The sequence below is a fragment of the Lagenorhynchus albirostris genome, chromosome 2 (genome assembly GCF_949774975.1).
Source record: "Lagenorhynchus albirostris chromosome 2, mLagAlb1.1, whole genome shotgun sequence".
Taxonomy (NCBI): Eukaryota; Metazoa; Chordata; class Mammalia; order Artiodactyla; family Delphinidae; genus Lagenorhynchus; species Lagenorhynchus albirostris.
In genome coordinates, this window is record NC_083096.1 from 128076026 (window position 1) to 128093771 (window position 17746).

At 44.4% G+C, this 17746-nt stretch overlaps 1 protein-coding gene across 2 annotated transcripts; it reads right to left on the minus strand.

Annotated features, from left to right (window-relative positions):
• Positions 1–13742: 13742 nt before the first annotated feature.
• Positions 13743–16872, minus strand: GADD45A (growth arrest and DNA damage inducible alpha). 2 transcript variants are annotated; one of them, XM_060139785.1, is made up of 4 exons: positions 16656–16872; positions 16022–16123; positions 15536–15773; positions 13743–14428 (listed from the first exon to the last, which is right to left on the minus strand). In XM_060139785.1, the coding sequence occupies exons 1-4, from the start codon at positions 16697–16699 to the stop codon at positions 14315–14317; spliced, it is 498 nt and encodes a 165-aa protein (XP_059995768.1). In that variant the 5' UTR covers positions 16700–16872; the 3' UTR covers positions 13743–14314. The 2 variants fall into 2 exon arrangements, with proteins under 2 accessions (XP_059995768.1, XP_059995769.1); XM_060139786.1 differs by having other exon boundaries at positions 16582–16872.
• Between the last annotated feature and the right edge of the window lie 874 nt (positions 16873–17746).

Consider the following 17746-nt stretch of genomic DNA (forward strand, 5'->3'; position numbering starts at 1 on the left):
GTCTTGAGAGACGAAGAAACCCTGTATGTGTTGGAATGAAGTCTTGGGAGGGAATGACAGGAGGAGGAGAAAAGTGAGCTCAAAGCTAGTGTGCAGAGCATCTCCCATACCACTTACCCTGCAAGCAGCCGGAAGGCAGTGGAAGTTGTTAAGGAGGAGTGGCGTAGTGATTCACAATGTGTGGAAGGCTCTTTCCCATCCTGAGACCCGGCTGTGACCACAGAAACAGACAACAAATGGAAAGGTCATCAGACTTGCAGACTCATATTCACCAAGTGTTTGTTGAAGGTACCCTGCCTCCTGCCCAGTCCCTTCCTCCAGAGCTGGGATTCCCACAGAGATCAAGGGAGGGACAACGTCATCCAGAAAGCCAGGGAGAAGGCAGCCAACAAGGTTATGGGCCGGGCAAGCTAAAGAGCTGCCCCCTGCTTCCGAAAACCAGCACACACACACTACAAAGGGTAGGGGCAAAAGATAGACAGCCACTCAGCCCTTCCTAGGAAAGGACTGAAGCATTTAGACACGTTGGTCATGAAAAACAGGCAGCAGCAACTGACCAGGACTTTCACTGGCTCAGACCAAATTACCAGAAGTCCCTGTGACTTTCAGTGGAAGACGGGCTTGGGGGTGGTAGATGGGACCTGGGTAGGGATAAGGGGATGGAGGACAGTGAAGCTGAAATGGGTAGACTAAGTAAACGTGGCAGATGAAATGGTATGCAACCTTAATGGTGTGAAACAAAGAACTCAAGCCTGCTGGTAATGTGGGAGCTAAATGTGGAGATGCAGGTCCAGCTCTCCTGGACATGTGCTGTGACCAGCTTCTCATCGGCAATGTTACACATACACATAAGGACATTCACCATAAGCCTTCTTACTTGGGGCTAGGTGGACAGTCTTTTGAGTCCCTATGTCTACATTTATAAACTTTGGGCTCACGGCTCTGACTGTGTAGAACCTGTCCTGCCATCAGCTCTAAGCCATCTTTGCACAACCTGACATGACTATTGCCTATAGCTTGCTTTCAGAGCATGGCCCTGCTTGCTACTCTACCCCTTTGCCGCTGTGAGCAGCAAATAACGTTTCCCTTCAGATGCTTCCCCCATTGCTGTTTCCTTATCTGAGTCAATCATATCTATTAAAGGCCATTTAGCTATAGGCCAGTCCTGGGCAAACATATATATATATATACAGTTGGTCTCAGGAACCCTCACCTCAACGATTAATTTTTTAAGAAACCAATATTTTCTCTGCACTGGAAGAAAATGCAGTCCAAATAAATGTATCCTGAAATGCTGTATGACTTAATATATTAATCTGTAGAAGACAACTGATGCTATAAAATAGAACTATGGAGAGAGCAATGCTTAGCACAAAGGAGCAGAAGTTAAAGTTTGAGGTGTATTGAGAATTAATTTTACATACAAAGCATTTTTATACCCTATAAATCCTCCTAGGTAATCTATTCAATAATGAAAGCAAGTAATTGGACTGGCCGAGATATATAATGGTAAGGTCTCGAATTTGCACGTTAAATCTGCAGCTGAGACATCTACGTGCAAATTGCTACTCCTGGTCTCTAGATCCAATCATGCCATCTTCACACACACACACACACACACAGCTTAGTGATAGAAGAGACAGCTCCAGCCACAAAAGACCTGAAATCTGGTCCTGACATAGGACATTAACCATGTGACATCACAAAGACCCTGTGGATCTGTAAGTTGATATGCTGGGGGCAGGGGAAAAGCAGTCACTCACGGAGCAAGTTGTGATATAAAGTTCCCTTCTAAAACAGATTTAAGTAAAAAGTAAGCCAATTTATATTTTCAAAAATGTGGGTATATAATAGCACAGCTTGTACTTGGATGTGGCAAAAATGGTAAAGAAGCTTCACAGTATATCTAAAGACAAGCATCCCTTTGGAGAATCGTCCATGTGCAGCAGATCCTTCCTACTTTTAACCTTGAGACATTTTCCCATGGCCAACGCATTAGAATTGCTTTATTGTAGATAAACCCTTGTAGATCTGACATCAATGAAGTACATTTCAATATAGCTCATACATCTGTCGATATTTACAGACATCTGTGTGAGGCCCTGGGGAAAGGAGGGACCAAACACTGACACTGGGCTGGACACTCCACATGTATCCTCCCATTTAAGCCTCACAACAACTCTTGAAAAAGTAGACTTTATTTAACTGTATGCTACAGATGAGGAACTGAGGCTCAGAGAAGTCAGGTGAGTAATGCAGGATCCAACAACTAAGAAGTACAGACCCTAATTCCACACACCCGCGTCAGCTAGATTCTACAGCCCATAGTCTGTCTTCATAACTGTAGCATGGTTTGAATGGGGGGGGGCAGCAGGGAGGCAAAATAACTTCGGGAATTTTAAAATCAATCAAGTGAGAAATAAAACTACCATATGACCCAGCAATTCCACTCCTGGGTATGTATCTGAAAAGAACAAAAATACTAATTTGAAAAGATACACGCACCCCAATGTTCATAGCAGCATTATTTACAATAGCCAAGATATGGAATTAACCTTAGTGTCCATCAACAGACAAATGGATAAAGAAGATGTGGTATATAAATATAGTCAATGGAATACTACTCAACCGTAAAAAAGAATGAAATTTTGCCATTTGCAAGAACATGGATGGGATTTGGAGGGTATTATGCTAAGTGCATTTAGAGAAAAACAAATACTGTATGATATCGCTTATATGAGGGGTCAAACTAGTGAATATAACAAAAATGAAACAGACTCACAGATATAGAGAACAAACTAGTGATTGAGGGGGAGAGGCAATATAGGAGTAGGGAATTAAGAAGTACAAACTACTATGTATAAAATAAGCTACAAGTATATATTGTACAGCACAGAGAATATAGCCATATTTTATAACAACTATAAATGGAGTATAACCTTTAAAATTGTGAATCACTATGTGGTACACCTGAAACATAATATTGCATGTGAACTCAATAAACAAAAAAATTTTTTTTAATTTAAATAAACTTAAGTAATGTAAAGTGAGCAAACTGGTTCCTTAGTAATCAAGAGCCTAATGTACTGGACCTTAAATAAAAATAAACAATACTAGACTCCAGGCACTTACTATGGGCAGGTACTATTCTCAGCATTTTGCATCTCTTAATTCATTTAATTCTCACAACAAACCCATGAGGTCGCTACTATTATTATCCCTACTTTACATATGAGAAAATGGAATTTCGCAGAGATCCAAAAGTGCATTCGATATGCTTTTTTTAAAAAACTGCATTTTTTCATGAGTTGTCAGTATGAAGTAAGAGAAAAAACATCTTAGACTCAGGAAATGTGGGTTCTAGTTGGACTGCCACTAATTTGCTGTGCAACCTTAAGACTTTTATGACTCCTGTTCCTGTTTCCAGAAAAAAAAAAAAAGGAACTTTTTAAAGAAGGATTTAGGCTAGGTAATTGTTAACATTTCTTCTAGCTTTAAATCTTATACAAATATGGGAGAGGAGAGCAATTCACTTTGGGTCACTTTTTTGCCATCTTTACCCCCAGTCATTTTACATTTTCCTCCTTGAATCGAAAATCAGGAGGAAAAGAACCAAAGTCTAGAGTATGGGGTCAGAGAAGGGTATGTGGGTTTGCCGAGTATAATTATAGATATTTAAAAGATATTTTAAAAATCACTTCCTGATACTTCAGCTACTGACTCATCATCAGGAAAGGAAAGAATTTTTAAGGAAAAATGAATTGTAGAAAGGTATTTTGTATATAAGCAATTAATAGAATTAAATGAGCAAAGTTCTTCAACAAAGTATCAACAATGTCTCATGAGTTATAACTACAAAAAGAAAAATACCCTACTCGACATTAAATGTGAATAACACAGCATTTGATTTTTAGAAGCAGGACAAAGAGGAATTCATTCATTTGTTGAGCTCCTCCTGGGAATATGGTAGCTCCTACTAGCTAAGTATGTCCTAGGATAAACCCAGAAAAGACTAGGATCTCCCAAGATAGTGAGGGTGGGGATTGGGGTGGGCATTACTGTGCAATGTGATCAATGCTATTATAAGAAGTCGCCCTGCCTAAATGAGTCAAAAAAGGTTTCACAGAGGCGGCACTGTATCAGTTGGGCCTTGAAGGATGAGTAGGAGTTTGTTAGTGAAGAATAGGGAAAGGTTATTCTCAGCAGCACAAAAAGTGTGTACAAACGCTAGGTTCTAAAGAAGTCTGGGTTATCAGATAACAGATCTCTGTGGCAGGAGTATGGGGAGAAGAATGTTGATGAGGCTGGGAAGGAAGTTTGAGTAAAGTCAACAAAGGCTAAGAGTTTCTACTGATTATAAAAGGCAAGGGGAGGGAGTTGGTAGAGTGGTTTAAGCAGGGTCTTGACATGATAAGCCTTGTTTTCTTAAAGACAGAGTGAAGAAGGAGAATGAACTAGTGGAGAAAAAGTGGCAGTAGTGTTTCTAACCTCTGCTGAGCCTCCAGCAGCATTTTATAATTCTTTTATTGGTCCTTGTTCAACTCCTCCATTCCAAACCTTTAACACCCTACTCAAACCCCCCTATTTATCTCCTTCCCATCAAGCAAATAATCCTGCCTTCCCCATCAAAAACATGCTGGGGCCATTTGGCCTGAGTTCTTAAAACTTCCTACCTTTCCACATCCAAATGTCTCCATCACACCCAAGCAAATAACTTCCATCAGTCTCACAGGTGAGCAGCAAGTCCTCCAGCTATTCCTGAAGCCGCTTATCCTCTTTTCTCCTTTCTTATCAAAATGTCCCAAGAGTAGTCCACCTTCCCTGTCTTCTCTTCCTCACCTCCCATCTTCTCAATCGACTGCAGTGTGGCTTTACTCACACCAACAGAGTGAAACTGATGTCATCCAAAAAAACGGCCAGTGAACTCTTTTTTTTTTTTTTTTGGAGGGGAGCTGTGTTGGATCTTCGTTGCTGCACACAGGCTTTCTCTAGTTATGGTGAGCAGGGGCTACTCTTTGTTGTGGTGCGCAGGTTTCTCATTGCAGTGGCTTCTCTTGTTGCGGAGCTCGGGCTCTAGGTGCACGGGCTTCAGTAGTTGCAGCACACAGGCTCAGTTAGTTGTGGTGCTCAGGCTCTAGGGTGCACGGACTTCAGCAGTTGTGGCACACGGGCTCACTAGTTGTGGCCCATGGGCTTAGTTGCTCCACAGCATGTGGGATCCTCCCGGACCAGGGATCGAACCCATGTCCTCTGCATTGGCAGGCAGTTTCCCAACCACTGTGCCACCAGGGAAGTCCCAGCCAGTGAACTCTTAATTTCGAAATTCAGTGGAACATTTCAATCTCTGCTTCAGGGACCCCTCTAACAGTGGGAATTATTCTCTCCTGTAAACTCACCATTCTGCCCCACTAGCTTCTGTGACATCAGACTCATTTTTCCCCTCTGTCTCCTCTTCCTATGTCTGCCTTCTAAAATCCCACCCTCAGTCCCAGGTTTCTATCCTTGACCCACTGCTCTCTTCTTGGAGAGCTCATCCACTCTCACTGTTAGTATACACTGAGGATTCCCAAATCCAAACATCCAGCCCACCTTTTATCCAAGCATCCAACTTACCTATTCTACTGGACATTTTTAACAGATAGTCACACAAGGACTTGAAACAAAATGTGTCCAAGACTAAAGCCATCTCCCCTTGCAAAACTTTAACTGACATCAGTATCATCGTTAAATTGCCCCAGCTGGAATCCTGAGAGTCATTCAAGAATTCCCCTTCATTCCTTACATCTGATCACCCAGTCTTGCCTATTTCATTTCCCAAATATTTCTAAAATCCACCCCTGACTTTCCTCATCAACTGCAAGTTCAGGCATGTATCACCCCTTGACTGAACTACTGGAAAACGTCCCATCTAGACTCCAGCCTCTGTGGTTGCCCCTGGTATTAGGATAGCCAACTGTTTCTGTTTACTTGGGACTGTCTCAGTTTTGGCCCTGAAAGTCTCGCATCCAGGAAATCCCTCAGTCCTACTTCTAGTTGCAAATAAAACTAAAACCCAAGTTTTAGTTGAAAATTAAATTACGCATAATAAAAAATCCATGGGGCTCCCTTCAGGTACAGCTGGATTTAGCTCTGCTTTCAAGTGTCACCTCTGCCCTTTACTCTTTAATTGACTTACTCTCCGCAGCAGGCAAGCGGCTGCCAGCAAGCCTAGACTCATCCATTAGCTTGGTGGCACTGCAAAGAGACTACAGACTTTTCTACTCTGGCAGAAAATTCTCAGGAAGATTTCTGATTGGCCCAGCTGAGTCACATTATCTATCCCCACACCAATCACCATGGCCAGGAAGATGAGCCAGGCCTATATTCCAAATCTATTTTTGAGGCTGGGGTGAGGGGTGCTAACAAGAAAGAAGGTTCATGGAAGGAAGGAGGGGAGCAGGACAGACACGAACAATGAACAGTTGTCCCTTTACATTACACTCCCCTCAAATCCCATTGCACTGATCTGGGCAATTAAATGCCTCTGAGAAGAGTAAACCATAGACGACTGTTAGCCCATTTTACTTTTCTATATAAAATCCTCGGCGTCCCCTCATTGCCTGCAGGGCAAAGCCATGCTCCTTAGAAGGACATACAAGACCTTCTATGAGCTGGTCTCTGTCTACCTTTTCAGCCTACCTTTCTCCACTCCCTTCCTTAACAGTTAATCCTGTAGCAAACACCACAGACTGAAAGAATCCCTCGTGCACCACATTTTTCTCCCCTCTCTTCTAACCGTGCTTCAGGATTCAGGTCAAGCATCACCCTTTCCTGGAAGGCTTCCTCACCACCACCACCCTAAACACACACACACACCATGCCCAAAATGCCAAGGTACCACACCACCTTAAATTCTCTGTGTCTGTCAGCTCCCTACACTAGACTGCAGGTAGAAACTGCACCATAATCATCTTTCTATAGTAAGTTCCAGCACAGAAGTTGGCACACAGTTGAGCTCAATGTTTGATTTTGAACAGAAACTGCTCTGATAATCCAAATGGGTGATAAAGGACCAAATTAAGTTAATGGTAATGGAGAGGAGAAACTGGATTCGTGGAAATTAACAATTTAATTGGATAATGTCTTTCCATATTCAGTTCTGTTCAGCTATGTAGTTGGCTGGAGGGTTTCTTTTTCACTTAAGTCACCCTCTAATTTACAAACCTAGAATAATGATACAAAATACATACATAACATACATGCATAGAAAATTACCCACTCGTGGGAGATGTAATTATCATGGGAGATGCAATTATCGTTAGGTTACATATATCCAGTACTTCCAGGAACTGAGCCGAGTGCTTTGCTTTCTCTGCATTGTTTCCTTTAATCCCCACAAAAAATCAATGATATAAGCCTTGTTTATTTTCCCATTTTCTGGGAGAAATAACTGAGGCTGAGAGAAGTTACACTACTTTCCCAAGCCCTAGCTGGGATCCAGGACCCAAGCTCAGCTCTTTCTGGCTAGAAAAGCCTATTGTCTTAACTGCTGAACTCTTATTCTTGATCTTTTGCCAGCTCTGTCCTTAACAGTTATACAAAGAAGCAAAAAAATCAGAAGGCTCTTCTGCAGATGAGCCGTTTTGCAGAGTGCTTATTTTGATGGTTGCAGTGTGATTACAGTGTGGTGATGTAATCAGGTATTAAGTGGGGATACTAGGGAACTTTGCAGCTTTTCTGCATAATAAGTTCTCAGACACTTATTTGTAGAAAATACGTTAGCATAAAGTACCCAAGGACACAAAAATCACTTCTTCTGTGATGAGGTTACAGGATGAAAGAGAACGATTCTTAGAATTCTCTCCTTTAGTTTTCCGAGGGCTCTCTCCCATTTATCGGGTAAGTAAAAGATTAGATGCAATTAGTTTCAGCCTCCCGGGTTAACCTGTGCTGTCTGGTTGGTGTCTTTGAGAGATGGAGTTCACAGTAGAATTTTGATTTTCACCTTCCTCCCCATGTGGCTCTGGACGGGTCTCTTGGCTTCTCTGAGCCTCAGGTGCTTTGGCAAGGAATCAAATGGATTAATAAATGTGAAAGCAGGGCTTCCCTGGTGGCACAGTGGTTGAGAGTCCGCCTGCCGATGCAGGGGACACAGGTTCGTGCCCCGGTCCGGTAGGATCCCACATGCCGCGGAGCGGCTGGGCCCGTGAGCCATGGCCGCTGAACCTGCGCGTCCGGAGCCTGTGCTCCGCAACGGGAGACGCCACAACAGTGAGAGGCCCGCGTACCGCAAAAAAGAAAATAAATAAATAAATAAATGTGAAAGCACATTATAAGCCGGAAAGTGCTAATGGCTATAACAAAAATAGGAAATCCACTCACTCTCCGAGCTCCTTACCTTGTGCCTGATGCCGAGCAACACTCTGTACAACAGGTTGTTTTTATCATGCTGTCAGCTCCTTGTCCAAGTGCCCAGTGCTGTGTCGGGCCCATAACAGGTCTGTTGATCGGTCAGTTCAAGGCAGTGCTAAGAGCCAACCTGTTTGTGGACCTCCCACCTTTTGTAGTTCTTGTAATTTGTACAGTAATCACCTTAGTAAACTAGTAAATTCTAACTCTGTCCACACGTAGCAAATTGTTCTGGTTATACCTCTTCCCTGAGAATCTCTTCAACCTTTGCAGAGAAACATGTATCCCTCAGCTCCTGGTGGGCTAACATCAGGGAGACTGGAAACTGATGTGAAAGCTGCTCGCTGCTCCCTGCCCCTGCCCCCGCACCAAACTTGTTAAGCGTGATTCTGCTCAATTTCAGCTGGAAGAACTCCAAGAAAGCAGGCAGTGTTTCTCTTCCCTGATAATAAGAATTACCTGAATTTACTTGTTAAAAAAATAAATTCTGAGAATTTTCCCAGCCCCACTTAATCTGAAGCTCCTGGGAAAGGGTCTTAAAGGTGTATTTTTAACACTATCAAAAATGCTAGGTCTTCATTATGATCGGAACAATGTGAGAAATTCTGGAGGGCAAATCCCTCACTTTACACAGGAAGAATCTGAGCCCCAGACTGAGAGATATTTGTCATTGGGGGGTGAAGTGTGGACCTCACATGCCTAAAAGGATTAGGAAGGAAAGCCTAAGTGAGTCCAGCAGGCTTAAGTTAACAATAGGGAGGGGTGAGGTCTGTGGCAAACTGGAAATCTTTGTCTAAAAGGGAGGAGCCTCCCTCAGCTGCAGCCAATTGCTGCCATGCAGAATGTGGGCCCACTGTTGCCACATACAGCAAATTTCCAAGCGACAACAGAAATAAAGATTTTTCGAAGAAATTTCTCCATGTTTAAACGTTGGCAAGTGATTCCTCCCCAAAATTGTTTTTAAACATCACGTGAGCCAAATTTCTCTTGGCTACCAGTTTCCAACCTCACATTAGGACTTTGTGAGCCACAGTTTCATCTTTTCCTAGCCCCTGTCATGGTGGTAATAGCACCCTGCCTATTTTCTCAGTTTTAAGTTTTTAAATGGCTTTCTATCACCTAATGAAAAAAAGGCTGGCTTGCAGGGCCCTTCATGGTCCTCCCTACCACCTTTTCCCACATTATCACCTGTCATTGGAGAATATGGATTCCAGGACCAGACTTCTTCAGCGTGCATCCTGGACTTGCCACTTACTAACAAACTCTGGGCAGATTTCTCTCTGTGTGTATCAGTCTCTTCACCTTCAAAATAGAGGCAATAATAGTACTGATACTTACGTCCATAGAGTTGTTGTGAGGCTAATGAGTTACCATAAGGTTCTTAGAGCTGTGCTCAGCGTGTAGTAAGCCCTATGTGAGTGGTGTGGTTGCCTCAGAAACTCGCCCCAAACATGCCTCAAACATACACTCGAGAGCTGCAGTTCCTGTCCGGGAAGATGTGCCCTTCACAGTCCCCTGGCAGATCTCTTCATCCTTTGGGTTGCACTGGTTGCACTGGATCTGGCAAACCTTCCCAACCCCCAGGAACACTTAGGCCTTGAACATAGCACATCATCGCTGATCACCCTGCATCACAGGTGTCAGTCTTCTACACTAAACTGCACACATCCTTGAAGGCAGAGATCTTATTTTTTCACTTCTGTAGCCCCGGGACCTAACACAGTGTCAGGTACATGATGGGCTTTCAATAAATAGCATTAAAGAAGTGAATGTGCTAACCTTCACAATGTCCTTATTTGATGATAAACTTCTTAAGGACAAGTGCTCTTATAGGCTACATCTGTGTATTCCCCACAGCACTTAGCAGAATTACATTCAATATTCAATCAATTAAGTAATTTGTGTGGTTGCAAAAGACGATGCTAGCTTCTGATCAAAGAACTTACAGACTTTTGGGCTTCCCTGGTGGCGCAGTGGTTGAGAGTCCGCCTGCCGATGTAGGGGACGCGGGCTCGTGCCCCTGTCCAGGAGGATCCCACATGCTGCGGAGCGGCTGGGCCCGTGAGCCATGGCTGCTGAGCCTGCGCATCCGGAGCCTGTGCACTTAACAGACTTTTTCTACTTGTCATCCCCATGTGCCCTCCAGAAATCTCTACCCTTTGAATTCTCATAGCATTTCTCTGGGCCTTTCTTATGTTACTGGGCACTTTTGCTTTGGATTACATCTATTGATGTGCATGCCCGAGTTACTTCACTAGGTTGGGAACTCCTTGAGGCCAGAGGAAGTGTCTGATTTTTCTTAGATTTCAATATAACCAGCATAGCCCCTTGCCCATAATAAGTTCTCACTAAGTACTTCTTGGTGATCTTCATGACTATAACGTTTTACACAGTTTCTTATGTTTATCTAGGTATTGTTAAAAAGGAACAAAAAAAGATTCAACTCAACTTGAGGGACACTGGCTTGGTGTTAAATCATGCCATTGAGAGTTTTGTTCATTTAAAGGAAACGCACCTCACTGCTTACAGCCTTCTACCACATATCAAAGAATAAAATTTAACCCATATAGTTGAAAATTGGGAAACTGATTTTAGAAGGGTTACAGTAAGGCAGCTCAAAACAAGCTTTGAAAATACTTCCTATTAACAATATACAAACAGCTCTTTCCTAGTCATGACCCTTTTTTCTTTATTTGGGAAATAAAACATATATTATGGAAGATTAGTTACCTTCATGAGTCCTTTCATTATATAAGTTTAACTTACTGAGGGCCCTGGTGAACTGTAGGCAGGAGAAGTCAATGCTATTTACAACACTGAGGTGAAGCTGCCAGTGGAAAAAAATAGGTATTTTCCACAAACAACACACCGTAGGTAGACGAGGGGATTTTTGTCCCTGTTGTAACATTTTCACCTATTCGCAATAAGTAGGCATTTAAAGCACAACTGAAAAGTATTAGCATCATTTAGAGGCAGAATCTGCCCTGGTAATTGCACACTTGTTTACAATTAACTCAATTGTTTCAGATTGGATTTTTCAATGCCTTGTTACTTTTGGGTTATGTTCAATCAGGAGCAAATAACAATAGTTAAAACTTGAAAACCAAAACAACAACACTGAATTAATTGTTGAGATTTTTCTGAAACCAAACAACCTGAAGGATGCATACTACCACTTCATATCTCTAAGTACTATGAATTGAGAATACAGATTCAAAACACTTTTCTTAAAATATATATACCATGTTATAAGCAACAGATTTCTCTGATGCCTTAAAAGTTTTTCTATTGCTATCGCCTAAGTTTTAGTAATAGACACACTGTATTGGCACCTATCAGATGCCAGGTAGTTTGCATCTATTATTTCTAAATCATTTAGTCAACAAATTTTTTTTTTTGCCACGCTATGTGGGATCTTAGTTCCCTGAGCAGGGATCGAACCCACACCCCCTACATTGGAAGGGTGGAGTCTTAACCACGGGACAGCCAGGGAAGTCCCTAGTCAACAAATATTAATTCAACACCTACTGCTTGCTGAGAAGTGTGCTAAGTACTGGGCTACAATTATGAACCAGACATTGTTTCTTACCTTCAGGGAAGTTACAGTCCTGTAGGAGCGAAACAACCCTGCAAGATGGTTAATTTTATCTCCATTCTGCTGATGAGGAAAACGGGATGCACTGGGACTGATCCTGGCTGTACCCCATGCTCTTTCCGCCAAGCAATGCTGCTTCTCCCCACTCTGCCTTCCTACTTTAATTCACTCATCTTTGCAGAAGCGTTTTTAATCAAGTAGTTGTGGGAAAGAATTGAAAATATTTTTACTTTAGTGGGAACGAAAAGAAATTCTGTTTAAAACTCACTGCTCTCAATCTTTTGATAATGTAAGAAACAAATATTAAATACCAGTTATGTTTTGGACCAGGCACTAGCTTAAATAAGATACAAGTCTAAACAAGGCCTAAAAACCCACATTTCTAGGAGATGTGAAAAACAGAAACTTAATTGCAAGGTGAAGGGCTCATGGGCCTATGTTATTCCTAAAATATGCAGAAATGTGGAGCTTTTAGTTAGCTGGTTTTCTCTCCTCTGACTTCTACTTTTTCCTGATTGTATGTAGTCATGACAAGGGTGGGAGACAGATGGCAGGGGAGCCATGGGGGCTTATGGTTTGAGAAGGAGGCAAAGAAAAATCATGTAGACCAAAGCTATATTAGGCTTCGCCTCAGTAGGCATTTTTGCTTTCTTTGGCTGTATCTACAGGAGGTTATTGCAGTTAATTATCAAGTGACTGTTCCAAGTAAAAGATGACTGTTCTGCTGAAGCCTTTCATTTCTTTTGCTCTTTTCCTCCACCTCTCCCATCTAATTTAACCAAACCCCTCAGAACCATAGCAGACATGTTCAGCTGGAAGGCACACAGCTCTAGAAAGAGAATAAGGGTACCAGAGTATTTAGCAGGCCACTTTCCTGTTTGTTCCCTGAATATGCTTCTGCAAAATGCACAGCCTTGGACTGTTCCAGTCACTTTCTAATTGGCCTTGTTACCTACAGCCGATTATCCCAATAACCCGTCTTTCAGTCTCCAGTGTTATCTTCCTAGAACACTGATCACGTCACTCCCTGCGTGAAGGCCTCTGCAGACTGGCCAAAGTTTACAGAAGGAAGCCCAAAAGCTAAGGGTGACACAGAATGCCCTTTACAGTCTGGGCCTAATCGCCACTTACCTTTCAGCCTTTTCTCTCCCTTATCTTTCTACACCAGAGGCACACACAGAATCACTTTGTTCCCTGAACAGGTTTTGGTCTTTCGGGCCTCCACACCTTTTCAGAAACTAGTGTGCTGCTGCTAGCAATATCCTCTTCCTGTTTTAAGATCCAAATAAAATAATCTCTCTCCAGGAAAAACTTCACTGGTCTTACAGGTACCTTTGGTCACTCTCTCCCCTCTGCTTCCTTAATATGTTGCATATAATCTTATTACAGCACTAGTATCATTGAACTATAAATATTTATTCAGGTTTTGCAAGTGCAATTTCTAACACTCCTGTTCCCTAACTCTAACCCCAACTCCTCTTAAATCTTCGTTTTTCTGACTTTGGATGTAGGCTAGAGCAGGGCATCACTAAAATGTCCACTAAAGAATGAATGAAAAGCAATATTATGCCCCCATGTCTGGCCCAAATGTTTAAGAGTGGAAAAGAATTATATATACATACACACACACATCTATATATACAGACACATATACTATATGTATATAATTTCACAAGGGTTTTAATTTTTCCATATTAAAAAGAAACTTCTTTAAAAGAAAGTCCAAGTTAAAAGAAACAAAACACACATAAAGAAATGATGCAATTATTCCATACCAGTTTATTGTTAAGTATTGTGTTTCAAAAAATTTATAGCATAAATAACCTTTCATGTCATAAAATAACTTAGTACAATTTATAATAAAACTTTGAGAATTTAACATCTCATCAAAATACAATAAAATATGGTTTTAAAATATGATTAACCCTTTCTGCTTTTTTCTTTTTTACTTGAGGGCATATAAACCAAAATTACCCAAACTACTGCCGCACATTTAAACTTCAACAAAGCATATTTGGTTTATTTAAATGTAACTCAACCATCCTAAATTAATACATAGTTTTGTTTTCCTTCCTGCGTGGTTCTTTGTAATTTTTGTTCCTTTTGACTTGTATTTCTGTTTCCACACAGCTTCCTTCTTCATTTTCACCTCTTTCCATCTGCAAAGTCATCTATCTCCGGGCTCCCAGAACATGTAGTTGAACTCACTCAGCCCCTTGACATCAGTTTCTGTAATCCTTGCATCAGTGTAGGGAGTAACTGCTTGAGTAACTACAAAGGTATTTCAAAACTTCAGTGCAATTTGGTTCAGTTATTTTCATTCAGATGCCATCACCGTTCAGGGAGATTAATCACTGGAACCCACTGATCCATGTAGCGACTTTCCCGGCAAAAACAAATAAGTTGACTTAAGGCAGGATCCTTCCACTGTGATGAATGTGGATTCTGGGAACAAATTTAGAAAAAATAAATTTACTATTAAAAAAGTCAGCCTTTGCTACTTATTACACCACTTTTGAGGGGAAGACACTCGAACATTCTATACTTTGGCTGTGTGACACAGAGACCTGTTACAACCATAAGAAATAAAATTTCTTCTAGGTAGTTGGGTTTCCTGCAAAATCATTCAGGGTAATTCTCTACTAAGCTGTACTCTTCAAAGTCTGAGTATAGTCTGAGTACATGAAACCCACTGAGCCATATACATATATATATGTTTTCATAATATTTATTCAGTTTTGCATGAAAGTATTATTCACAGGCTTGCCCTACCAAACTTGTACCTTGGCAGAGACCTGAGTGAAACAACTGTGAGAAATATTTCCATGCTGGGCTACCAGGAGGTGAGAGCTGCATAGCAGTTAACTAGAACTGCCACCTGTTATCCTCCCAAAAGAGACAGTAGTATTTTTTCAGGAGTAGCAAAATAATTAGGCTGCCACTTAAAGAGATCAGTCAAAAAGTAGTAAAATGTAAAAGACAAAACGATCACATTTACCTCTGTAAACACAAGTTATCTACCTACCAAAGGTTTTTATGGGGGTGGGGGGAGCTCCATTTTAAAATATGCAAGATTGCAAAGAAAAAATTTCCACTCTATCCTCTCAATACATTTCTAGGGAATTAATAAGGTCTGTCTCCCACACCATTTCTATTTTTAGCTCTGACTGGCAGAGAATGAAGCTGACTCCTTAATGAGGGTGAGCCAGGAATTTATTTGGCTTTATCTAATCTGCCCTGCTAAAGGAATTAGTCACGGGAGGTAGTGCAGATGTAGGTAGGGAGTAGCTGGGCTGACAATGCTGACTCACAAGGATCTCTTCCGCTTCTGGCAGCCTCCAACGTGCTTAGACACGTTCCGTACCAGAGAAAATCCCAAGGATGAAACTAGCACATCTCGGCTGAAAGTCCAGCCACACTCTTTGATGGGGCAAAGGCGCCCAGTTCTTGACCCTCAGCCATTCCAGGTCTGGAGTGAGGCGACTTTCAGCCGTTGCGGACTTCCTGCCAGGACTCTAATCACGTCCTGCCCGCAGTCCCCTTCTCCCTTACCGTCACCAGCACGCAGTGCAAGTCCGGGGGCTGCTCCGCGCCCTCGCTCAACGCGGGGCCCGCGTCACTCTCCAGGAGCAGGAGCTCGGCCAGCCGGCCAGGGTTGCTGACGCGCAGGATGTCGATGTCGTTCTCGCAGCAGAACGCCTGGATCAGGGTGAAGTGGATCTGCAGAGCCACGTCCCTGTCGTCGTCCTCGTCCGCCGCCAGCAGGCATAGCACCACGTTGTCGGGGTCGCTGCGTGCGGGCAGGGACGGGGCTGATGAGCCCAAAGGCAAGACCCGCCGCGTGGGCGCCCGCATGCCGCGCCCACGTCCCGGGGGTCGCGCCCCGGCCCGCTTGCTCCCCTTGGGACAAGCAACCTCAGGGCAGATGGAAAGCGGCAGGAAGTGGCACTGCTGGCCGAGGGGGCGCCCCTGGAAGGCGACCTCTCCGGGCTGGGGCGGGAAGAGAAACCACGAGGGACACGCGAGGGTTCCACTTACACGTTGAGCAGCTTGGCCGCCTCGTACACCCCGACGGTGATGGTGCGCTGACTCAGGGCTTTGCTGAGCACTTCCTCGAGGGCATCCCCCACCTTATCCATCCTACACGCAGGCAGAGCAAGGGGATCCCGTCAGCCCGCCGCCCCTCGGGGCCGTCGCGGCCCCCTCGCCCTGCGCCGCGACCCTCCCTCCCGAGTGCACGCGCCACGGCGCACCTGGGCCTTTGCAAACCCGGGGTTCCCGGCCTGTCACCCCCCCCCCCCGCCGTAACCCCTCGCACGCCCAGAGGCCGGGCGTCCAGTGAGAAGCCCCGAGAGTGCCATCCGCCACCCTCTCCCGAGGGCACTGCCAGTCCCCGGCGCTGGGCGAAGCCACAGGCTGCCGGCCGCAGGAGCCGCACCGGCAGGGACGGTCACTTCTGCCCTTTGCAAAGGCTCGAGGGGCTCGACCGGCGTGGGAGGCACGCTCTTTCTGTCCACGCACGCCTCTAGTGTCCCGAGGAAGAAAGGCGGGATAGGAAGTACCCTCTGCAAACTTTTAACCGCTCGCTCCCCGCAAACCTTGCACAGCCTGGCAGCACTGGGGTGCGCGCAGTGGGCAAGCAGAGTTCAGGGAGAAGCTCCGGCTGACTTGCCTTTCGGTCTTCTGCTCTCCAGCCGAGAATTCCTCCAAAGTCATATTGCAACTGCAGGTGCCCTACAGAGAGAGAGCGGCTTGCGGGCTGCTCCTGCTACCGTGGGCGCGCGGGTGCCTGCTTTCTGCACTCCTTCTCAGGCTCCTCCAGCGCCCGCCGCCGCCGCGCCGTCCGCCCCTCCTGCCCCCTCGCTCGCTCGCCCGCCGGCTCTCGGCGCCCCGCCTCGCCACAGTCCACTATAGCGACGCGGCAGCTGCCTCACAGCCACTGAAGGACAAAGGCCCCCCTCGCCGGAGTTATCCTGCCAACCCCCAGCCAACCACCACCCGCCTCATTTGCATGCGCGCAGCCATTGGGCTATGCAAATCAGCCTGCTCCGACAATTTGACCTCAGCTCCTGGAACCCGGCTGAGAGGAGCGGAAGAGGGAGGGGCCACGAGGAAGGCGAGCCTGGGGCGGGGGCGGGGATGGGGGGCGGGGTCCCGAGCCTACTCTCATCCTGCTTGCAGGGCGGGTAGGAGAGGAGGTCTTTGTGCGGGGAGTGGAGGGTGTCTTAGCTTGGGCTGGAGCTGGCTGCCAAGTGTTTTTCTAGTTGGTGCACGTTTGTTTTTTTTAATTGTCGTTTCATGTCTTTTGTTTTGGGGGCCTGCTATTAAAATCTATTTTCAGGGTTAATGCACCCAAGTCTAGTAATTATTAGTAAGCTGGTTACATAAAAAGAGTGTGTCCAGACCTCTGGGGCAAAGTTTACCTCAAAAGTGTTGTTTATGTAAGTCTAGGCAAAGCTGCTTATTAGTAGTAGTATTATTTCGGTCCCCTGATGGCTGGTTTGATTTATTTTTGGAAGGTTGCAAGGGTTGGGAGCTCAAAAAAAGAAAAATCAACACATTTGTGTTTGGTGGTGGCAGGGAACCAACTTGGAATCTCTTCCACAGAAAGCAGAAAGGCTTCCCACCTGCCCAGGGTAACTCTGGAAAACCGTGTGCACCAGGAGCTGGTTACCACATGTGTGTATCCTAGTGTATCCTAGCCATACAAGCCCAGTTCACCTTTCTCAGACAGCCTTTCCCGAAGGACGATCCTTCTGCATG